The sequence below is a fragment of the Mirounga leonina genome, unplaced genomic scaffold, assembly GCF_011800145.1.
Source record: "Mirounga leonina isolate KUSES-001 unplaced genomic scaffold, KU_Mleo_1.0 Mir_82, whole genome shotgun sequence".
NCBI classification, from domain to species: domain Eukaryota; kingdom Metazoa; phylum Chordata; class Mammalia; order Carnivora; family Phocidae; genus Mirounga; species Mirounga leonina.
In genome coordinates, this window is record NW_023270825.1 from 28,236,086 (window position 1) to 28,260,342 (window position 24,257).

A 24,257-nucleotide genomic window follows, 5' to 3' on the forward strand; every position below is an offset into this window, starting at 1 on the left:
TGGGGACATCTTTCCTCCTACAGGGTATTCGGGATTCAGCTCAGGAGTCACTTCTAGGAGGGCAACCCTGACCTTCCTGTCTGGTTGTTGTGCCTCATCCAACCCCACAGTGTCCCCTGTTCCTCTGCTTCATGGCTCTGTGTTGTCACTGCCTGCTTCTCTCTCCCTCCCCTTTAAAGGTGGGAACTGTCTTAGGTCTCTCTGGATCCCAAGGCCCAGCATAAAGGAGGCATGGTGGCACAGAGTAGGGAATCTACAAATATTTGCTGGATGAATGAATTGTTCTTGGATTATGGTTTGGGTCTGGAAGGCCTGTCATTCCTTGGCTCATTTCTGATGTCTACCCAACCAAGGCCTGAATTGAATGGGACCGTCTCCATGAAGCCTTTCCCTGCCCCCAATGTTGGAGGTCCTTGCTCCCTCCATGAAGGTTCCTTGACATATATCACTTCTTCCCTGTTTTAGACCAATTTGTGAAAATCTCAATACCATGAAACCTTGAAAACCCAAAAGAGTGAATGCACTCCGTAAACACCCAAGGATGCTTCCATTGGGATTATGGGCATTGTTCCAGGAAAAGGAGAGCCTGGCTGGGCAGGCTGCTTTTCCCTTTTAAGTCGCATCAAGTAATTACTCTGCTTGCTTGTAGGGTTGGGCCTACTATCTTTATTCTCTCTCCAGATGGATGGGAATTGCTTTTTGCGGGTTTTTTCCCTGTCTGGTTTATTTTTATTTCGCCACCTGTGCCTAGCACAATGCCTCCCTCAAAGAGAGCCTCCAATGGATGAGTGAATGAATGGACTGAGTTAGTGGGAAGCAGCAAGCATTGGTTTCTGTTTGGCTTTACCTTGAAATAAGCGGTTTCAGAGGTCTGGCCCTGGGAGCATCTCAGATACCCAGAACTTGACTTTTTTTTTTTCTTCTTCTGTGCTTTGAGATATCGTGAGGGGAGTAAGACCCTCTCCATCCACATCCCCAAGAGGAGAGAAAACCAGATTATAGTTTTGATGTCCCCTTTGCGGCTTAGGGTCTAGAACATACCAGAGCTGGTTCTGGATCTCAGGGAACCAGTGTGGCCAATCAGCTGCCAAGGCCATGACTGATTGTTCTGTGGATGAATAGAGGGATTGAGGGTGGGAGCTTGTTCTTATTTTTTAAATACCCATAGGACATAAAACTCCTTCAGCTCCCCGAGACTGCTAGGTAGTGCATTTATTTTGGATGGCTTTTGTGGCACACTTCCTCTTTCAAGTGAACTCTTTGGCTGTTGGTGATTTCTGCATCTCCTTCCGCCCTCTCTCTTATTTTGATGTGCCTCAAAAAAAGTCAGCCACAAAGGCCAACACTTGCTACAGAAATGCCATTCTTCCCTGCTTCTGCATGGGCATCTCCTCACAGCTTTGACTCAGGGTCTGCTGAAACAGCCCTCAACCTTTTTTTTTAAGATTTTTTTTATTTATTCATTTGAGACACAGAGATACAGAGAGAGAGCATGAACAGGGGGAGAGGCAGAGGGAGAGGGAGAAGCAGGCTCCCCGCCGAGCCAGGAGCCGGATGTGGGGCTCAATCCCAGGACCCTGGGATCACGACCTGATCTGATGGCAGACACTTAACCATCTGAGCCACCCAGATGCCCCAGCCCTCAAACTTTTTAAAAGAAAACAGATTTGGGTGCCCGTAGTGGTTTGGGTCCTTGGGTCTGTGGTCACACCCCCCAGTGATCCTTTGGATGGTGGTGTTGGCCACATACCTGAACTGGGCCAGGGAGTTTTGCTAACTGATATTAAGGCTGAATTTGAGAAGGGTCCACAAGATGGATTAACATGATTGAGAAAGGCCTCATCCTCCCTCCCCTGGTCACACACACTATCTGGAGCAATCCTGTATAATACAAATACAACACCTGCCACATGAATAATTTAAAATTTCCTAGTAGCTACATTTCAAAAGAAACAGATGAAATGAGCTTTAATAACATTTTTTTACTTAACCTAGTAAGTCCAAAATATTGTCATTTTAATGTGTAGTCAATATGAAAGTTATTAATGAGCTATTTTACATTCTTTTTTTGGTACTAAGTCTATGAAATTTGGTGTGTACTTAACAGTTACAGCCCACCTCCATTTGAACTAGCCACATTTCAAATGCTTAGTAGCTACATGTGACTCCCAGCTCCCATGTTGCATAGCACAGCTCTAGACTTCCCAGGTGAGATGGAGAGTGGTTATTCTGGGCCCACTCTAACCTCCAAATTAAGCTACCCAACCAGCTGAATCAAGATGAAAGAGATGGGCAACTATACCCCCCGCCCCCGCCCAAAAAAGGGAAAGAGATGGGGAGGGATGGAATGTATTTAAATCTATATCTATCTATAGCTATAGAATATCTGTAGAGCTTTAGAGATGGGATTTTAAAAGCGTCTTGATGTCACAGTCAGCAAGAAGACATTTTTTGGGTTTAAGTAGTTATATGGTTCCTAACTGAAGTAGTCTGATTTATTATTTTGTTCTCATGAAAGTTGTTCTTTGGGGCACCTGGGTGGCTCAGTTGGTTAAGCGACTGCCTTCGGCTCAGGTCATGATCCTGGAGTCCCTGGATCGAGTCCCGCATCGGGCTCCCTGCTCAGCAAGGAACCTGCTTCTCCCTCTGACCCTCCCCCCTCTTATGTGCTCGCTCTCTCATTCTCTCTGTCTCAAAAAAGAAAAAAAAAATCCAGAAAGTTGTTCTTTGTTCATTCTTCTCGAATTCATGAGTTTAAAAAACTAAACTTGATAGATAGTTTTACTTTTTGTAGTGTCTTTTTGTTCAGATCCCCTACATTCCTTATGCCATCAGGAAAGAATTAAATATCTCAATAAAAAATGATAATCAACATGTATTGAGAGCTTGCTATGTGCCAGACACTTGATACGTGTCCTGAAAAAGAGCCATATGAAGTAGGTTCCATCATTATTGCCATTTTTCAGATGAAGAAACTGAAACATTCAAGTTGCTAAGTAAACTTGACCAAGATAACCCAGCTGGTAAGTGGTGAACTTAGGCAAGTGGATTTGAAGGCCCACACCTCTAACCATATATACTACTTCTTTGCAAAATTAATGTAAAACTTAACATTCTCCAGAATTGTTCAAGATTCCAGTCTCCTTTAAACATGTCCACTCTAAACACCCTTGCTTTTGAGTGTTCTGACAAAAAATATATGTCTTTTTGTGGGGTGGGATCAGTACATTTTAAAGTCCTATTTGGAAAATCTGGCCTCACTGTAGAGGGATCAGGCCATTTGCAAACTGACAGAATCTGCCTTACCATTGGCAAAAAAAATAACTTGATCTGTTATGTAAAAACCAAAGTTAAGATAATAACTCTTACATGTCTTAGAATTATAAAAGGTAGATTCACAACAATTCTGTTTACTCAAAAGTCATACCACTGATAGACTTAAAATGACATTCCATTAGATTATAAAAAGCATGCGTATCCTACTTAAAAAAAATTCTGTCTTTAATTCATTATTTTTTTCAGTTCAATCATTATAAAATGCAACTTAAGTGTTTAAGTTCTAGGTTAAAATTTCTCAAAGTGAAGACGGATCTGATCTGCCATTTTCAAGTGTGCCAGGTAGTTAGGAATTATGCTGGTTTCTGCATCTGGGCCTTAACACATAAATAATTATACATGCTGAGAGTCTATATATTTTTTAAATTTGTAATATGAATTTGTCTTCCCTCTCCTATTAAATTGTAAGCCTCATTCAGGGTAGGCTCCACATTTCCTGCTTCCTTTATCAAGCTGTGTATATTAAAATATGCTGTTGTCTTCCAGTCTGAGTTGCTGTGGTTTTGATACCTCAAAGAGGTTGGTGGGAGTTCTGGCTGATACTTCAAACTCATCGTAGTTCTTGGGTCTGAATACAGTTCTTGCTTTTTGATGTTCTCAAACCCCATCCCAGGCCAAGAACTAGCTTCTGAACCATTCCCTTGACAAATAAGTAAGAAAGGGATTTTTAAAACTTTAATTTTAGAAAAATGGATAACTTATTTTCAAATGCCAAGATGCTGTGCAAAGGAGTTACAAAGCAATCTATAGGACTCGCCTATGCTATTACTAGGCAGAAAGGAGTTAAAAATTTCAAGTCTTACACACATACCCATTCAGCCTTGTGCTGTTTTCTGTAACTTGAATAGTGTATAGAATTGAACTCTGAAAGTCCTGGAGCTTTATTTTATTATTATTATTATTATTTTTTAATTCATTGCCTTGAGGAGCCCTGAGAAAGGAAGTGAGAGGGCACAGCTCTGAAGAACTGGCAATTTGGCATCTCCTCTCCCCCTTTCACCCCTCCTCCGCTATTTTAGCTATTTGACCTGATTAAACAACTTTGGGATGTTAGCCAGATTTCTGTATGCTAACGAGGCCCCTATTCATGATGTAGTGAGATTTCATCCACCGGGAAGCTCGGGAGCTTCCCGGCTGCTCAGTGGAAGCCTGGCTTCACAGAAGTCTCCCAATTTTGTCAGGGGTTCGCTAGTGAGGAGTTCACGCTGACTTGGAGCAGACACAGACTCGGGTCATACCGGATTATTCAGTAGCAAATTTTTCCACCTTGTATCTAAGTAGTGAAAAGTGACGCCAGAATCGCGTGTGCTACTCCCCGAAAGAGACTCTGGCAACACCTTCTGTCTAGTTACTCTTTCCTAGTAGCAGAAAGCGTTTCCAAAAGTTTCCTTAAACCTCGTCTGTCCCTAAGCCTAAAGGTCAGAGCGCCAGGTCCCACTTGGCTCCCCAGCCGGCCGGAATCTGATCGTTTCAGAAGTTTCTGCGGTGTGTGTAGATGAGAAGTGGTGGTAGTGGGGAACCGCGCCGAGTGACCACCGCGCATTACGTAACGAAAGCCCTGGCTGCAAGAGGGAGCGAGCCTGACATTGAGACATTCCAGGGGGAGGGGAGTTGCTGTCCTGGAGTCGCCAGGAACGGCGGCAGCAGTTCCAAGAACAGAGAGAGAGAGAGAGAGAGAGAGAGAGAGAGAGAGAGAGAGAGAGAGAGAAGGTGGCTGAGATAAAGAAAACACTACGGGAATGAGAATGTTAAAAAGCCTTAGGACCCAGAGCATTAGCAAACGGCTGGGCACGTGTAGTAATTTGTTAGACGAAACGGCAGCCTTCCAACTTTTGCACGGGAACAAGGGGATTTGCCCTTTGGGGGATTAAAAACGTAACAGCAAAGCCAAAAGCTAATGAATGGGGTTCAGTGGTTTGTTGGCAATACTTAAATATTTCTGTCCAGGAGCGCAAACTCTCTGCAATTATTCAGAAAGTAGGGGCTCAAACCAAACTAGAATACTCTCCCGTGCGTCTCCACTTTTCCAAATCCGAAAAGGAGCTGCTCGCGCGGTACTGCCCCTTTAAGACCTGCTTGCTCTCGGGCTCTACAAAAGGGAGTGACCTCTGGGCTTTGACAGCTCCCCTAATAACTACCACCGTGCAGGCCCCGCCCATCTGGCGACCAGCAGCGCCAATTGGCCAGCGGGCCGGTATCCCGTGCTCTGATTGGCTCGCCGCTTCCCCTGAGCGAACCTTTAGAACTCTGAGACAGACAATATTCTGTTACATTGTAGCAAAATGGCGACTGTCATTCACAACCCCCTGAAAGCGTAAGTAAGACTAAAAAATGTACATATTCCGCCTGGTTTCAATATGAAAAAAAAGGCGCCTTCCGCGTGCCGAGCGCTGCCAATGCACTGCGCTTTCAGGCGCCTGCAGCCGCGGCGGGGCTTCTCTTTTCTTTCAGCTCTTACTTCTTCATCTTCTTTTTTTTCCCCCCAACGCGCAGAAATGTCAAGAGATGCAATTAACAAGAAGAAAATTGTTACATTTGTGTTCTGCTTAATTGGAGGACGCACCGAGAGGGGTTTTCGGCAGGGGAACCAGGCGCTCGAGCGCTCTACAGGGGGGTCGTGGGCAGCTCGGGGACAGCACGGTCCCCCGAGTGCCCGGCCTCGCGGGGCGGCGAGCGCGGCGCGGGGGGGCGGTGGAGCTGGGGGCGAGCGCCGGGCAGGGGCCGCCTGGGTGCACTTGGCTGAGCCCCGCGCCTCCTGAGTCCGCAGCCCCTGTCCGGCTGCTGGGTCCGCCGGGGCGAGCGGACCGTGGCAGCTCCGGAGTTTGCAGGGCGCTTTACGCCTTCCGATCGCTTGCGGGGAGTTTGTGCAAACCTTCCGGAGTTGGGAGGACCGCAGGGGGAGCAGTAGGTCCCGGGAGCCCTGCGGCCCAGGTGGTTGCCCGGGGCTTTCCTGCCGGGGCAGCCCCCCCGAGCATGACGGCGCTCCGGGCGGTCACCGGTGTGTCTGTGTGTGTTTGTGGGCGAACTGGCTGTAGTATATTAACGACTCGGGTTAACTTGGGGTTGATTTGGACGCAGGGAAGCTGCTGGTCTTATGAATGGTGTTCTCGCCTTCTCTGGGTGAAAAGCCGAGGCGGGCGGAGAGGCAGCTTGGGGCTCCCCGCCTGAGCGGGCAGCTTCTGCTCCCGGCCAGAGCGAGGGGCAGGTGCCTCTGGCCGCCGCCGGGAGACTTTGAGCGGACGCCCAGATCCCGGACGCAGGGGGGCGGGCTGGGCGAGGACATGCGGGGACCAGTCCCCGGGTCCGACAGCCAATTCCTGCCTGCCTTCCTTCCTCCTCCTTTTCATCCTGGCTTCCTTCCTTCCTTCCTTCCATTCGGTGGAACTGTTAAGCCGCCAAGTCCGATCGTGATCGCGGAGCTTCGGAAAACTAGCGTCGCTCTACAAGGGGTGCTATTGGCAATGATGTTGGCAGAGGAGAGCTCCCCTCCCGATCGCCGCGCGACGTGGGTCGGGGTCCGCGCCTCTGGGACCAGGACTTCCCAGCTGGGCTGGAAGCCGAGGGCGAAGGGAGGGGGAGGTGCGGGTGGGGGGCGTTTCATGCAGAATTCTCCCGGGTGTGTGGCCGATGCCCGTGCAGGTTCTTTCAACTCAGCACACCGCGTTGGCACCCCGGGGTCCTCCTGGAGTTGAAAACCAGGTTCGCACCGGGGGCGGGGGAGGGGGGCGGCAGGGGGGCCGTTCCTAGCGCGAAGGAACGCGCGAGGGTAATCGGACGTGTTTGCACCAGTTTATCTCCCATCAGTAATAGGGAAAAAGGTAGTAATATCCCCGGTATCGGAGTTTTACATGTACATATATATTAAAGCTGCCGTTAAGAGGATCCTGGAAGCTGATGTTCATCACAGAGCAGCTCCCGGCTTTAGTTCTCGCTCGCAGGCTCGGATACACTGCACTTGAACGCCACAGCGTTTCACCCAAGAAAGAAAATGTTTTATGGCAGAATAAATGGGCGTAACTTCGCCGCATCCTCGCTCCCAGTCGCTCGCGCAGCCACACCGCTGATGCTGAGTTTCTACTGAACCTACAGCTGATTTGCAGTTTCCCCATTTCCAGCCGAAATCACATAGGCGGGCCGCTGCCACCTGGTAAACTCAAGTTAGAGAAATCTATTTCATATGTGCGCCAGGTTTGTTTCCTACTGGGAAAGCGGTACCATCGTTACCCTGGAGCCCGCTCACGCGCGGGCAGGCGCAGTATCTCTACGCTCCAGGGTTTCCCAGCTCGCTCCAGTTTTTTGTTTGTTTGTTTTTTGAACTGCAGAAGGGTGCGTGTTTGGCGAGGGTGTCTGAGTGGGGTGGGGTTAGAGGTGGAGGAAGGGACAGAGCATAGGGCTGGTTTAGTGGAATTAGTTCTGAATTATTATACTTGTACTTTGTATAATTAGAGACAGTTGCAATGAGATGTTTTGTAATTCTGTGTCACCACACACACACACGCACACGCACGCACGCACACGCACGCGCTAGCATATACACAACACCCTTGCCTGCTTTTTCTAGATGGGAGTTGAGTGGTCATTTTTAATTAGCCCCTCCTTTTTGCATCCCAAACCCTTTCCCTGGAGGTAAGGGGGTGTAAACAATACCCACCCCCTCTCCCCAACTAGCCGAGCCTCCTGCGCTCCGGACGGTTTTTAAACTCCTAATGCAGCAGCACAGGCGTTGTTATTGGGAGACCTACACCATCTGCCTTTATTTTTGAAAACAACTTGTTTAATAAAACATCTTACACATTTCATTTGTTTTTTAAAAGTTGCTGATCGGGAAACAATACACACGTAAATAAATTATGCATGGGATAAATTAGAACAAAGCGCAGAGACACATCCAGCTAAAGGGTTGGATGGTGGTGTTGGGAGGAGGGGAGCAGGGAGAATGGTTTGGAGAGCTAGGTTTTTATCCTCTTGTGTCCCTCCTGACAATGAAACGGAGCTGAACGACATTAGCATTTTCTCTGTGTGCGCCCGAGTCAGTCTCTCCCTTTCCTAAAAAAAAAAGCCAACAACACGGACGCCCCCTACAGAAACCAGTCACACAAAGGTTTCCTCTAGGATTGGGGAATAAAGTGGTGGTAGGTTAATATGCTGGGGAGAAACAAGCTCAGGTTTCATGCAACACCTCCGTGGGGCTCTGCCTACCCTGAGTATGAACTATTTTTCATTATACTGGCTTTTCCATGTGGGACATTTAATAATTCAGTAGCTCGGGTGACTGGATAGTACAATTTGAATCTCATTGCTTTGGTGTCTTCCTTAGGGTCCCAAGCTCCTGGAACCACATCTCCTCTCTTAGCAGTTTGGCTTTCTTCCTGCCTGTCTTTGATCTCCCCTCAACTCCCTTTCTTATTCCTTCTCCTTGTACCCTTCACCCCCTTTCTCTCTGAAGCTGACAGCCTGGCTTCTCTCTGTTGGCGCCTTTAACATCTTATTACTGCCCAACAGGGTGTTAGAGGCAGAAACAGGAGCCGCCTGGACTGATCAGATCACAAAGAGGACACAGCGGGTGGCCCCACAACCAAGCAGTCACATCTGGACAAATAGAATTTAAAAGCATTGATAGACTTGTATGATGTGTAAATGGGTATTACACATTATTTAATTTAGCAGCTACATTGTCTGAGCTTAGATGTGTGAGTAACCCTCATTTCTTACATGGACAAGCAAAAGAAGGGCTATGTAGTGAGGTAAAACCCATGCAGGTAACATAGATATGGGTTTGGTAAAGGTCTATGTAGAAGTAAGTCACATAACATATTCTGGTTGATTTCTGCATACGTAGGAAACATGATGCTTTTAATATAAATTCTAATCTTACTCAATATTCTAGTTCAAGTAAACCACCTTCCCCCAAATCTGCTATCAACACTTTAAACAACTTACTCTTTTATTAAGTTATCAAAACCCTGGTTTGTATGCACTTAACTGGGAATGTCTGCCACCTTCTGCCAGACTTGATTATGCACATATGTATCTATTATTATAACTGCCTGCTTAGAAAAGAATAACTTATTATTATTTAATTATTCTATATAAACCAACAGGGCTTTTCCTCAAGTAACTATTTGTTTAAAAAGAATGAGACCAGCACACTATTTTGTCATGCTTCTAACTGTGAACATACAAATACATTACTGTATTGAAACTTTCTTTGGTAAGGAGTTTCCCTGGCTTGGAGGTATGTGTCTGTATCTCTGTTTTGTTATTAAGGAACAATTCTGGGAGAAGTAAATACACACTTACTTAGCCAAGGTCAAACAGCAGGTCATGTTTGTAGATGGACTTCAAATCTTCATCTCTTTATACATCCTATGATCTGGATACACTGTATTATAATCTAAAGTGGTTTTGGTGCCTGTGAAAGTTGTGCAATTGTGGCCACTTACAAGCCAGACCTCACTCTTGCTGTGGCACTCAGTTTAGATATCAGAGAAGAAGGGGTGTGTGTGGGGGGGCCACATTCCTGGTTCTAATCTCCTCTTAGCTCTTTCGGTCGGGGAGTGGGGGAACGTGGGTAGGTACTAAGTGGGGAATATGGAGGTTGGGACTTTGTGAACTTGTAGCCTTTTATGGACATTATTTTAGCCCCTTATGAAAAAGGACCCTCAGATATTTTAAGCCAACAGATGCCTAAGAGCCACCTTCTCCATCTGCTTCTGGTTGCCACTCAAAAAAAAAAAAAAAACAACCCTGAATTCCCCAAACTTCATTAGCACACATTATTTTTCAGCAGGAAGAATGTCTGGTTTTGACGATACACCCATGAAGGATATTAATTTCTGCTAGAACCCAAGTAGAGGTATTGTCACAGGGTAAACCTCTGAAAATAGCCTGTCTTGCAGACCACCTGGGAGACATCCAGAGACGGCCAGGAGAATGGGAGCTGCCGAGATCCCTAAGGTGGGCTGGCATTCAGTGGCCACTTAATTGGAGACTTCTCATCTTCCTCTGTGTTTATGCAATCATGCAGGTAGCTGGAATTTGGATACATCTGAGAAAGACCATAGTGTCTAAAGCGGCTTCAGAGCCATCTGCTCAGATCAATGCAAAAAATAAAATGCTATGGTCAGCAGGCTTTGTTTTGCACCAGAAACAGAAAGGAAACTGAGGCAAAGTGCAGCCTCCGCTGATAGTAGTGGCAGTGGGGGCTGGGTCATAAAAAGGCACAGAATCCAGGTCTGTTTATTATCCCAGCCTCTGCAAAGTAACTTTTGTGGTTTTTGAGTGTTCTGAAAGTCAGTGGAAGACAGAAATGTAGCCAAATGTGGCAAGCCCCTGGCCAAAGAAATGCCCCAACCACTGAAATAGTTTTCGCTTCTACTTGGGTTCTGGCACCGTTTTTCCAGCAGGGGCCTATGTAAGCATGATCCTAGCTCGAAATAGTCTTTAAATATGTAGCTATTTAACAAAGAAAGATAAAGCGTGGTCTGGGGGTGGGGTGGGGTGAGGTGGGGTGGCGGGAAGGGAGTAGGTGAGTGGATAAAACCTCTGTGCGGTCCGGAACTTTGAAAAGATTATTGTTTAACAGGGAGAGAGCCTGATATTATGATCTATTGCAAGTTCCAAAGTTTTCTTTAGTTGTGTGAGTGACTAGGACGAGATGAGGTGTTGTGGTGTTTTTCTAATTTGTTTTTCTTATTGGTCCGGTTACTAGTGTTTCACAGTCTGTCAGACCATATGGATGAATGGAGCTTAGCATCGTAAAACTGTCACCCAAGGAAGGTTTTTGAAGCCTGTGATTTGCATCAGTTTTAAAAGCAGTGGTTAGAGGTGTTGGGTGGGGGTGGGTGGGAAAAGAGGAGCAGGCGGTGTTGGGAATTTCTAGGTTGTGTTTGTGAATAGTAGTGGTGTGGGGGATGGGAAGGGAAGAGAGAAGCCTTGAGAAGGTTAAGAGTTAGGGGCTATGTTTGGAAGCAGGGAGGGGAGGGGGTATTAGACTCAGAGTGCCTAATAATGGGGTTCAAATAGCCCACAGTGAGTCCTCCGCCATCCTGGTCTTGGATAGGAGTCTGGGAAACAATGATGACACATGTCTAATCCCCCTTTTGCCCCCTCTCCTCCCCCGCTGAATCCAGAGACTGTGGTCATCTCAGGTTGCTGTGAAATGAGCATGTTTTTGTCGTTATTCACTTTGAAAACCTGCTGTGTATGAATTGCCACAGGAAGCTCCACCAGAAGTTTTCGCATCTCCAACCTTCCACCTGCCATCATTGTGGCCCTATCTCGAACTGTGTCCCTCTTCCATGTTCATTTCTCACCACTTGCTAGTCTTGGTAGCTGGGATGACTTCAGAGTTATAGAGGAGAAAAAGCTCTGAGAGAGAAATCCAGAGCCTTGAGCACCTGCTCCCAGTTGTGCCACCAACCCACTACTGAATCTTGGACACAGAGCTTCTCTGAGCTGCAAATCCCTTATCTTTAAGATGAGGGTGATGCACCTCGATTGCCCAAATTCCTTTCCGTTCAAAAGCTTGGTGGCTCTTACTATGGTCGATTAGGATGGGGTGGGGGGAGCCGTTAGGGGCCAAAGTTCAAATTCTTTCTTATTTTTAAAGTGTTTCTAAAGGGGATTTGTTAAGACTGGGGGACTCTTTGTTAGTTTCATCTGCTCGGGTCCAGTCCTGCCCCGTCATGCTACCAGTTGGGGTTCTAACTGGGATGGCACTCCTTTCCCTTCTCAGGGCCTAAGGCTGAGGACCAGGTGGTGGGCCATTTAGAACATGGGCTTTCCTCCTGATTCTCCTTTGTGAACACTTTTCTTCTCATTAGCACCCCAACCAGAGGATAGAGAGAAGAAAGAGAAGTGGGAAGACTATCTGGCCTATTTTGCTGTTTATTAGCACTCTGATAAAGTTTTTCTTTGTGGAAAAGACTGGAATTACTGAGAACACCTGTCTCCCTCCCCCTCTTCTTTTCTTTAAATGTGTGGAGGGAGGGGGGAAGCAAGCAAAAGATTTTTCTCCTTTGGATTTCATTTATCCAAAATCTCCCTGGACCTACCCCCCTCCTTCCCTATAGCACCCATCCCATTAACATGGAAATAAAAGTGCTTACTTCACTTCCATTTGGGCAGCTGCAGATACCTGTCTGTTTAGTGAGCTGAAGCAGGTGGACCTGTACTGATGTCTCACTGTGCTTCCTCTAATGGACCCTGTGTAACACTACTGAGGGAATAGAGGTGACTAGCAGCCATACAGAGGTGGGCTGTATCCTGGTAGGTATTAGCAGTTATCTAAACTGGAATTCACTGCCTCTCCTCCTTCTCCTCTAGTGACATGCTTCCAGAATATCCCAGATTCCTCTGGGGGTGTTATTATCAGGCTTTCCTTTGGTTGAAAACTCCCTTGGTAATTTTCTAAAAGCCTAAAAGAGGAAGAGGGGGTTGCAAAATCCATCAGAGAATTCATAGAAGCCCAAATTGTGATTCTCAGGCAAAATAAAAGAGAAATCAAAATGGTTACCCTGACCTGCAGCAGACAGAGTCAGCCCCTTAATTTTTTTCTCATTGTGGTAAAATATACATAACGTGTATATTTAACATTTGTAACGTGTAAATGGGCCATTGTAGTCATTCTAAAGTGTACAATTCAGTGGCATTAAGTACATTCATAATGTTGTGCAACCACTGATAGAATCCCTCTCCAGAATTTTTCTATCAGCCCAAGCAGAAACTCTGTACCTGTTAAACAATAACTCCCCACCTCCCCCACCCCCCAGTCCCTGGTAACAGCCATTCTGCTTTCTGTCTTTATGAATTGCCTCTTCTAAGCACCACATGTAAGTGGAATCACAATATTTGTCCTTCTGTGATGGTTTATTTCACTTACCATCATGTCCTCAAGGTTCATCTATGTTGTAGCATGTGCCACAATTTCCTTCCTTTTTTAAAAGATTTATTTATTTATTTTAGAGAGAGCGATAGAGAGCACATGCGAGTGTGAAAGGGGGGAGGGGCAGAGGGAGAGGGAGAGAGAAACTTAAGCAGACTCTGCACTTAGCAGGGAGCCTGAAGTGGGGCTCCATCTCACAACCCTGAGATCAGGACCTGAGCTGAAACTGAGATGCTTAACCAACTGTGCCACCCAGGTGCCCCAAGAATTTCCTTCCTTTTAACGGCTGAATAGTGTTCCATTGTACGTACATACCACATTTTGTTAATCTACTCACCTGATGAGGGACACTTGGCTTACTTCCATCTCTTAGCTATTGTGAGTAATGCTGTTATGAAGATGGGTGTATAGGTAGCTGAGGGCCTGCTTTCAATTCTCTTGGGTATATGCCTAGAGCCCTTCATTTTTAGACTCTTTAAAATTCAGGGACTACATTTCTAAATAGTAGAGGCAACCCCCACCTTATAAACTTAGGGGAAAATACTAATAGTATCATAAAATGCAACCTCCTTCTCCCCTCTCCCCTATAGGAATACCATTATTTGTTGAGGGGTAAATCCTTTGAGAACCCAAAGACTCTCTTTTTTAATCCCCAGCCAGGCAGATTGCCTTCCCCTTGGCTCCACCCCCTCTGGAGGGCATGTGGGGTGTCAGGGTTTGGGTTTGGGGAGGCTCCAGGAGCTGTAGCAGTAGTTACCTGGTGAGTCTTGGAGTGAAGGTTTTGTTTATTTCCTGGGCAGGGTGGAAGTTTCATTTGGCAACAGGGGGTGAGGGAGCACGGGGAGGATGGGACAGCTTTAAAAGGCAAGAGTTAGTAAATCAGATCTATCGGCTTCCTCAGTGAGAAGAGCTTGGGAGGTCTCCTTTCTCCTCCCTTCCCCCCACACCCAGCCCTGCTTGGCCCCCAAGGTGTCTGAATGAAATAATGGATGTGAAAACATTTCCAAAGGTGTAAAGTGTACATGGGAGGTGTTACTAGGAGAACGGCACAGTTTCAGGTAGCTGACTGAGGCCTTCTCAGAGTCAACCATACCTCATATGTTAAACATTGTTTTAATACATTAAAACTCAAATAAATGAAATGAGTATGGCCTTACACATCAAGCCTAATCATTGTTTCTCAGGAAATGCAAAGCCTCACTCATCCAGCTGTGTGTAAATAGCCTTAAGATCTCATTGGGATTTTCCCCATTGTCTGGGTTTGAAATAGGTGAGAATATGAGCTCAGGGGAAGCCCTCGTTTCATTTCCCATTGTCAGCTCTGAACTGAGTCAGCCGCAAAATCAGAGGAAACAGAAGCTCGGAGGGCAGAAGGGAGAGCTTTCCTGGAACTTGGGCTTCAGTCATCTGGCAGTCCCTGACTCCTATCAAGACGACTTTAAGGAAGAGAGGAAGAGAGAAGCGGTGGAGGTGGGGCTGGAGCTTCAGTCTGCTGGTCAATGAGGAGGGTGTGCTATTGACACAGGAGATCAGCTGCCTGAATTGATTCTTTATATAAAAGTAGCCTATGGAGCGCATTGTGGCGGGGGTCAAAATTCTAGAGAGTTCCATCTTGATCGCCAGCCTTCACATTCAAGCTTGCTGCAACACCACAACATTCTTTTACTTTGTGAAAGCAAATTGAGTAAAAAATGTCATCTGGGCCCCCATTATCCTCAACTAACAACTCTTTACATGTCTTTGTTTGCTGCCAGTTGGTCTCAGGGAGAACTGTCTCATGCTCTTTGGGGCTTTCTTCATCCTGTCCTGGCCAACACCGATGGCCAGCCTGCCCCTCAGAACTCAGAACTCAGAACTCAGCAGCAGAGTAGCCTCCCTCCCTGCATCTAGGACCTTTGCCTCCAAGGAAGGCCTCCAGGCTGTCTGTTTCTCCTTCCAGACGCTGGTTCTTTGGCAGGGCAAAGTAAGTGCTTGTAAGCCAGGAGGCTGACTGCTCCACTAGGCTTCTCCTAGGGAAACCACTGTGGGTTGGGGGGTGGGGAGGGGAAATGAAATGTGGTGCTGGGGATGGGGGAGGGCAGGGTGGATGGGGTAGTGGGAGTGGAGAGAATATATTCTCTCCTGCTAATTATTTTCCCTGAGGACTTAGCCAATGCAGAACCATCTATTATCGTGGGAGAGCTCTATGGTGGTTCTGCCTGTGATGAATGCTAAGTGGAAACAAGCAAGAAAAATTAACAGGCGGCTGCTTCTGTCCACCTAATTAAAATGCATATCCAAATGCATAATTCCTTATGTTTCCCCATGCACACACTCCCCTTCCAATCCCAATTCTATGGAGGAGAAAAAACACTTTCCCCCAATCATTTCTCTTGATTATATTTCCATCAAGGAAGAGCCGGAGGGTTCCCCTAGAATAGAGAAGGGCTGTTCTTGTAACACTTTGAAAATCGCTTGTTTTTTACTTAGATTGAGCCCGAAAATTCTGAACTGTTTTTTGTTTAAAATGAAAAACAAAAACTTTATCGGACTGCAGAAAAAAAGGGGGAAGGGAGGATATAGAGAAAGAAAGGGGAGGAGAAAAGAGAGAAAGCAAGCAAGAAAAAAAAGTTCCCACCATTTTTGCTGACGTTTTTGTTTTGTGCTAAAAGTCTGTTTTGTCTGTTTTTGTTTGTTTGTTTGTTTTTTGGTGCTAAAAGTCAGCGATGAGAATTTTTAAGGTCTTTCCTATCTGCCCTCTCTCTGTTCCTTTCCCTGACTTCGCACTACCTCCCTCAGCCGCCCTAGACAAATGTGTCACCCAGGGTTTTGTAGAGAGACCGGAGAAGATGCAGCTATCTGTGCAGATCAGGTAGAGAGAGAGAGAAAAAAAAAAAAAGCGAAAGTCTCTGCATTTGGGGCAAGATCAGAGATACTTGACATCGCAGTTCCGAGTATGTTTTGAATCAAACAAACAGTACCTCTTCATCTATTATCGTCTTCCCTCTTTGTTCGCTGATCGTTTTTTCCCCATCGGAGCACAACTTTATTCAGTGGCCATAAAATATTTAATAGACACGAAACTTGTAAGTCGCTGGGTTCAATTTGACGTCACTGCTGTTTCTGCAGCAGCCCCCCTCCCCGGCCGGTAACGCGCCCACCCAGCCCCTTGACTGCCCTCCACAGCAGCCCCAGCTGTTGATTTATCAGGGCCGGCTGGCTCAGCAGTGCTGGAGATTGCTTTTAATTAACTCTCTTCATTTTTCCCAATCTTCAGGGAGCAGCAGCCCTTTAATGATTTTAATATTTTATCGGGATTTATACCGCCTTATTTGTTGTCTGACTTCTGCATTTGTTCTTCCTGAACCGCTTCTAGAGCGATGTAATTTCTTTGCCCCTTCCCACAGCCCCCAAGACCTTCCTGGAGAAGAGATGGACGGGTTCTAAGAAGGCCCTGTCTACCCAAGTTTTCTTGGCCTCTGTGATGGTTTGGGTGAGAGCCTTTGTCTTCAGAATCCCAGGCTCATCTGACTCAGCTGCAGGAATTTCTGAGCTTTCCATAAAAAAAAAAAAAAAAATCAGAATTTAAGAAAGTAAGATCTCTTTGCCTCTTTCAGGCTTGCTGCCCCTGGAAGGGAGGAAGCGGCCTGCCCCCCCCCCCCCCCCCCCCCGAGTTGGATAAAAGCTGCTTCCTGGGTCCCCAGTTAGCTGCAGGTGGAGGTCTGGTGATACCTTTAGGGGAGTGCTGGATGGAGGGGCAAGTCAGATCTTTGCCACTTAATGTGGCTTTAGATACGGCTGGGAAGAGTATGTGTGGTCTGGTCTGGAAGAGCACGTGCAGAGGCTCCAGTTGCCTTCTCTACTCAGGCTGCCTTCTCCCTCAACCCTCAGTTCCGTGTTCCTGTGCCTATTTCCCAATGTGCGGGCAGGTGGATTGGGGGGAACACACCATCACTCCCACACCTTCCCAGCTCTGCCCTCCAGCCTCCTTTTGGCTGCAAAGTCAACACCTTTCCCTAGCATCCCAGAGGGACCTGGCAGACAGACTTGGAGTGGGGGCTCTTTTCAGCACCAGCTTATCCGCAAAATGCCTTTTTGGTATCTCGGTTTGGTGTTGTGTCTTCGGGGTTACCTGTTGCTAGGCAACTGCCAACTAAAGTTTGAGCCTGATCTGGGGATTGCGGTGAATTGCCCTGGGTGACTCGTATTCACATTTAGGGACCTGGCTTTGCAATCCTAGCTCTGGGAGTGGGAGGCCGGGAAGATGTATTTCCACGTGTCTTTACGGAAAGAGGTATTGGTTTTTAAAATCTAGCCCAGTGCCTGGCACACAGTCAGTACACACGGATGTTTGTGTTGGTGATGAGAATGGTGATTTCTTCTCATCTCCTTGCCCTCATTCTTTTAGCTCTGCTCCTTCTGAAAACCTAGGACATGTTAGAGACCAAACTCTATGTGGGATGCAGAGACAGAAAACCATGGCTTCCTCTCCATGCTGTGGTGTTCAGGCTACTCAATATCCTATGGAATATTTCTTCCTCACCTTTTCTTGGCAACTGTAGACCCTTTTGAAAATCCTGTGAAAGTGGTGGATTGTCTTCCCAGAAAAAAGGCATATAGATGTGAGCATCTGCATATGGGGTCCACGGACCTTGAAGAGCCCATCCGTGCATGCCCTAGAGGTCCACAGGCTCCAGGTTAAGGACCTCAGAATGTGGGGTGTGGGTGAACTTTTGATCCTAAAACATTAATGCTTCTATATCCCTGCTCAGAGGGACCGCGCCCCCCATCCTCCGCTGTAGTCCTACCAAACCTCTGTGGCTCCTCCAGCCCCACCCTGCCCCAGGCACCCTCGATGAGCACCTACCTGCTTAACTTCTAGGCACTTCGGAGGCCCCCCTTTCTCCAGTGAAGTCCTTGTGGACCCTCAGGTAGAATCGGCCACACCTGCCTCAGCCCTATCATCCCAAGCATACTCTTCATTCTTGGCCACTGAACTACTTAACTCTGGTTAGTTGGAATAAGGCCCTGGAAGGCAGGTTACTTGTGCCTGTCTACTCCCAGGATCTAGCATAGCAGGCATTGAATAACTACATGTGGAATATCTGAGCAAATGCAGTCTGCAAGCAGACATACTGCTCTTTCTACCTAATTTGCTTCCAGCCCTTTAGGGTTGACATGTTTCCCGTTCTCTCTCTTGACTGCAGGAGTTTGGAAAAGGCAGCAGAATTCCTTTCTCCAAATTCTTCAATCTCAGGAGTTGAGAAACAGGCACCAGCTTGACCTTGCTCGCATGTGGCATGTTTGGCTATGATGAATGTTGGAGTCATTGGTTCTAGCCCTTTGTTTCTTCACCAGTTCATTTTGTGGAGCTAAGACTAGCTTTGGTCTTGGGAAGCCAAGACAAGTCTTCTCACTTTGCTCTCCTTCAGGGATGAAGTAAGTAACCAAACTCTGTGAACAGCCACTGATAAATCAGCCACATTTTTCTTGAGCGTCTACAATGTGCTCCACTATGTATATATGGGATTTCCTGTAGCCTTATTTATGCCTGAGGACTTTTATGAGTTTTTAAGAGGGAGGAGACCAGAAGATGAGAATACGATAATGGTTTACCCCAATGCTGGGACCTGTCCTATTGACTTTTGGAGATAACGATGGCCCAGTCACTGGTTTCAGATATATATATTCTTTGAAACGATGCCTTTTGTGTACTTTCATAGTACCAACACCTATATGCATATAACTTTCCCTATGACTCATTGTCCCAACTACGTTCAAATGCAGATAAATTCGCTTGACAGTGAAACAAAATATGATGACCTGGAGATCATGTGGGGGCTTTCATTTTTCATATCGAGAGAGAGAAAAATATCACTGTAACTTTTGTATGTCCTCTTACTGCTTTTCCATGCTCCAAATCATTGCGCGGTGGGGCTGTTTGGGAGAAGGTACCACCCAGGAAAGACCTGGTTCTGGGTCAGGAGTAAGGTGAAGACCAGGGGTGGTGATGGGCTACTTGAGTCAAGTTTTAATTCAGGATTCTGGTCCGCTAGACATCGTTCAGTGCAGAAAGCCAGAGAAAATGCTGATGGTGCACCAAACACAGGTTGCAGGAGCAGAACTGTACGAAAGTGTTTGTCAACTCAGAAAGGTCATACTGCACTAGCACTTTCTCTCAAAGTGACTGTGCCTCAGTCCCAGTGTGTAGCCCTTCAGTGCAGAGGGCTCACACAGGGCTGTCCGGTTCCTGGTGCTCATTTCCTTTCTGGGCAGCCATCCCAGTATAACAGATACTTATACATATTCTGTCCTCATTTTATCTAATTACACACATCTCTGGGGGATGGGAAACAGGTTTGGATCATTCAATTTTAGGTCAGTTATGCACAGGGTGGCTGAGATGAACGCTAATCTATAGAGTTCTGTGAAATTCGGGAAAGTTCCCATAGTTCCCTGGCCCAGAGCACACCAGGGGGCATTGTTTGCCATCGCAGGGGCTGGAGATCCCAGTCAGCATTAGAGGAGGGATGGAGCCTGACTGGTTCGTGAGGCTGAACCTTCTGAGACCAAGCTCGCCCTGGCTATCCTTTGAGCAGTAGGATTCTTGTTTTATTATTAGATGACCTGCCAAACTGAGAGGACCCAATGGTATGGGTCCCTCTTCTGGCCATCATTTGTTCTCACCCATTACCTGCCTGGAATGGGATCAGTTTCCTGAGAAATACAGAACAAAAGATGCTCTGATTGATGGAACAGTCTTTATTATTGCCCCGTGTTGCCTGGAGCTCCTGTCTCCTTTTCGACCCAGATGAACTACTCTGGACAATATAAAAGTTCTGAAACGTCCCCACCTTTCTCCAAGACCCATATTAGGCAGCCTTGGGCCACTTCCTGGCATCTTTCCTTCAGGCTGTATTGGAGCTTTTGAAATTCCCAGGAAAGAAAAGCCCACTGGTTACCCTTTTATATTTCTTTTGCTTTCTGCTTCTTATTTCATTTCTTGACTCAGACCTAAGCCTCCCCAGCGTTCTCTGAGCCCTAGATAGAGGAATAATCCACTTAATGCCTAATATCAAGGTTTGTATCTCCAGCCTCGGTTTCCTTCTGACCCCTTGTCCCCTTTGTCCTTGCCCTGTTGACATCTGTCTCCTTTTCCTTGTGCATCGCCCCTTGATCAAAAAGCACGGAAGGGGCACAAAAAGAAGGAAAGAGTATTTGCTTTGTCCCCAGGAGGGCACACTCAATCTCGTGCATGTGGGAGTGGGGAGAGGGAAGGAGGAAAAGGTCAAAGCTTGCACACAGCAAACCAGGTGAGAAGAAACACGGTGTGTGGGGTTACACTGCAGTAAATGAGCGGGCCAGCCCCTGAGGGGTCTGTGAAATCGGAAAAGAGAAAGCGTGTCCTGTGGTTGGGGTGTCAGAGAAGGTTTCAGGGAGGAGGTGGCTTTGAGCTGAGTTTGGGAGGACAATGGGATCTGGTCAGGCTCAGAGGAACAGCGGAGGGTGAGGATGGGGAAAGGCAGAAAGGGAAGTGAACAGAGATTTGGGAAGCATTTGAATAATTCCTTCGAGAATCCCCTTCCTTTCTGGGGGAGGAAAGGCCAGGTGGGAAGGAGTGTGGAGGGGAGCAAATGGATTTGTTTGGCCGGATGGGAGTGGAAAGGTGGTTCATGAACAGAAGGTAAAAATGGGAAAGAGCCTGGTGCCCGGTTGTTCTGAGTGGAGTCCCAGTTTGGCAGCCAATTCCTGGGCATACTTGAACACCTCAGAGGCCAAGAGAGGCTTCAGGGGGAAGCTGGGCTGTCATCCTGTGTCCCCCAACAGGGGGGATTGCCTACCTTCAAAGGCTCCCTCACTAAGGTTGAATGGAATCCTCGTTCTTGGTTTTCTTGGTAATATGTTCTGGGTCCTTTTCAGGGCTCCTCCCAGAGGGGTGGGGTGTAGGGGACACGCTGAGGGGCCTACACTGGTGTGAGCCCCCCATCCCGTCAGGTATAGGACAGCCCTGGCCCATGCATGGGCAGATTTGCCTAGTAGGGCAGGATTGTAGGGTGAAGCAGTAGATCTAAAAGTCTTTCCCCTTTTCTCATCCTTCAGTCACCATGCCTTTTCTTTCAAAACAACAGCAATAACCCATAAATGGTAAAATAAAATATACAAATCTGGTCAAGGGAGGAAAGCATAAATGCTGACCCTCGTAGCTCAATCAAAGCCTGGTGCCCCGAGGATTAGTTTCATGGTTCAAATCGGCGGGGAGGGGGACTGCCATTCTCTAGGATGATGTTTCCTTCTGGGAGGACTGAGCTGGTTTATCCTGCAGGTAGTGCTTCCTCACAGCCGCCCAGGCACGTGGGCACCCCCGTGACCCATTCAGGTGGCCCACCTACGTGTTGCCCACCCCCTCCTGCAGGAAGGCCCGGGGCCCAGGGAGCTAGCTTTCAGGGGGAGGCTGGGCATCACGTTAGAGTCTTGGGCTCTGGAAGCTCCAACACTCTGTCCCAGGGAGTAGCAGTGTGGCAGGCAGGGGCTATATGGCCTGGAGCTCGGATGCAGGCTTTAGAGCTCTAAGAGTCTGGGTTCAAATCCAAGGTCCCTGACGGTGGGCAGGATTCCTAACCCCTCTGTGTCTCAGTTGTCTCATGTGTAAAGTAGTAATGATAGTGTCTGCCTTCCGAGGGTTGTTGGAAGAATTGAAGAAGTTAATATATGTTAAGTGCTTAGAAGAGTTGGCCCATATTACCCTCTTACTAGATGTTCACAGGGACCCTGTTTTTCTATCCATAAGATGGAAAGATGGACTAGCTGATTTTCCCCCCACATTGTCGTCTTAAGGAAAATGAGATCATAACTAAGAGAGCCTCTGATTTCCTTAGAAGAAAGTTCTAGAACTCTATGGCATTATTATTATTTATTTTTTTACTCTTCTAAGAAATGTGCGAGGAGACTTTGGGAAAGATTTATCTGCGGGATGTTTTGTCCAGGTTTCGATTATTGCCTGCCACATAATTGGTGCCGATAGTGGGTCCTTCTGAGAAAGAACGCGAATGTCACAGATGCAGAAGCACAACACGCGGAAGTGAACGGACTTGGACGTGATTGAACTCCTGGCTCGTGCTTCCACCCACTGCTGCCTCCTCCGAGGGGGAGGAAAGTGCTTCCTTCCCGGATGAGCCTGCCCTTTCCACAGCTAGAAGAGGGCTTGAAAGTCCTTCAGACCGGAGTGGGTGGCGGTTGAGAGTTGGTCTGTGCTCTCGTGCGGGGGTGGGCTCCCTGCTCGTCGGTGGCCCTCCTGTCCCCGCGGGCGTGTGTAAACGTGTTCCTAGCACACGCTTCTGGTTGGCGGTGCTCTGTACTTGACAAGCTGGCATTCCACACTCCCCAGATCTTCCAAACACCAGACCCCTATGTTATTTTTAACTGTCCAAAGTTTTTTCCACGTGGTGTAATTGATGGGATTCAGTAGCCTAGTCAGAGAACCTAAACTTCAGCTCGTTTTGCCTCCCTTGAATGGGCATGTGTCTGATGACCCAGAAGAAAAACCAGCCTGTTTTCTGAATTGACTGTTCTAGATCTTCCCGCCCGCCCTACCCCCCACTCCTCTCTGGGGAAAAGAAGCGTGCACGAAGATAACTTGAGCTCGCCTGTTTTGGTGGCTCCAGATAGGAGGGAGGAAGATCGGTTCTGTCTGTGACCTTCTCCTCCCTGCTCTCTCTGAGTCCCGCTACTGAGGGACAAAGTTACGTGTCCAGAGAGACGACAGGAAGGGCACTGAGGAGGTTGGTCCTCAGTCTTCTCTGGCCTCTTTTCCAGCTCCCATATTCCCTGAGGGATAAGTTACATTCTCATTGCCCTCTGGGGACAGTCCTGGACAGATGCTTTTTTTTTTTTTTTTTTAAACCTGAGATCTTGTGGTGTCCGGTGACCACTGTTCTTGTGATAATGGAGAAGATTCTCAGTTGCCCACATCCAGGAGAAAGTGTACCATCTCACTCTGGCCTGTCATGTACATCATGAATTTCTCCAGCTTGTGTCTTGTTTCTCTTTTTCATTCACAAGTCTCTCCAGACCACAGTGCACTTGGCATTTATCTTATAGTAGTAGAACAAATATAATGTACCAGTTATTATGGCCCTGGGTTTACAATGGCAAGCAAAACTGATTTGGGCCCTATCTTTATAGAGCTTATAGTCCAGCTGGGGAGACAGACACTAATCATATAGGTATATAAATAAAAGTTGGATCTGTGTTATGTTGGAAAGGCCTGGAGAGTGTAAGAGAGTATAGCAGGAAATACCAGTCTGGTCTAGTGTGTTGAGGGAAAGTTTCCTTGAAGAGGTGACATTTTATCCCAGGCAGAGGAATGGCACATGCAAAGGTCCTGTGGCATATTGGAGGAACCAGCAAAGGCTGTTGGGGCTGGCGCTCCAGAGAAGGAGGGAAAATAATATGGTAAGAGAGGTCAGAGGGACCAGAACACACAGGCCTTGATGGGAATTTTAGAGATGTGTACTTTTCCCTAAGAACAGTGAGCAGTTGTAGAGGTTTCAAGTTAGGAAGTGGCTTGATCCAATCCACATTCTAAAAATTTCCCCCTGGAAATATAGGGAGATTTAGCGATAGGCCCTGGGAAGGGCAGGACATGTGAGTTCTGGGTAAAATATTGAAAATAGAAATACGGTATGAGCATGTACATGAAGGACAGGGTATTAGCTGGAAAAGGCTGTGACAGTAGAGTTTTCCCTGTACCTGCTTCCCTCCTTCCTGTATTCCCAGTCCCATCTGGCAGTGGAAAGAAACTGCCACCCCGTCCCCAACCTTGGAAGTTTTTGAATCTGTGGCTAGATGGATTTTCTTCCCAAGTAGAGTCTGGAGCGGTTTGCCTCCCTCTGCTGTCGCTGCGGCTTGTTCCAAACCGTTCCTTTGGGCTTCTCAAGGTGTGGACTAGCTACATGAGGTGCACCTGAGTGACTGATGGAAAGGTAGGCCGCTGGGCCTTCCCTGAGACCCACTGAACCAGAATCTCAGTGGTGAGGCTGTGCAGTCTGATTCTTCT

The 24,257-nt window shown here is 47.2% G+C and overlaps 1 protein-coding gene across 2 annotated transcripts in view; it reads left to right on the forward strand.

The window, feature by feature from the left end:
* The first annotated feature begins 5,608 nt into the window (after positions 1-5,608).
* DPF3 (double PHD fingers 3) overlaps positions 5,609-24,257 on the forward strand; it is a 252,318-nt gene continuing 233,669 nt past the window's right edge. For both annotated transcript variants that reach the window (XR_004677074.1, XM_034993242.1), the window contains exon 1: positions 5,609-5,650. Coding sequence is in view for 1 of the 2 variants with exons in the window: in XM_034993242.1 (XP_034849133.1) it covers positions 5,619-5,650 (32 nt within the window). In the remaining variant the exon portion in view is untranslated. The remainder of the gene's footprint in view (positions 5,651-24,257) is intronic.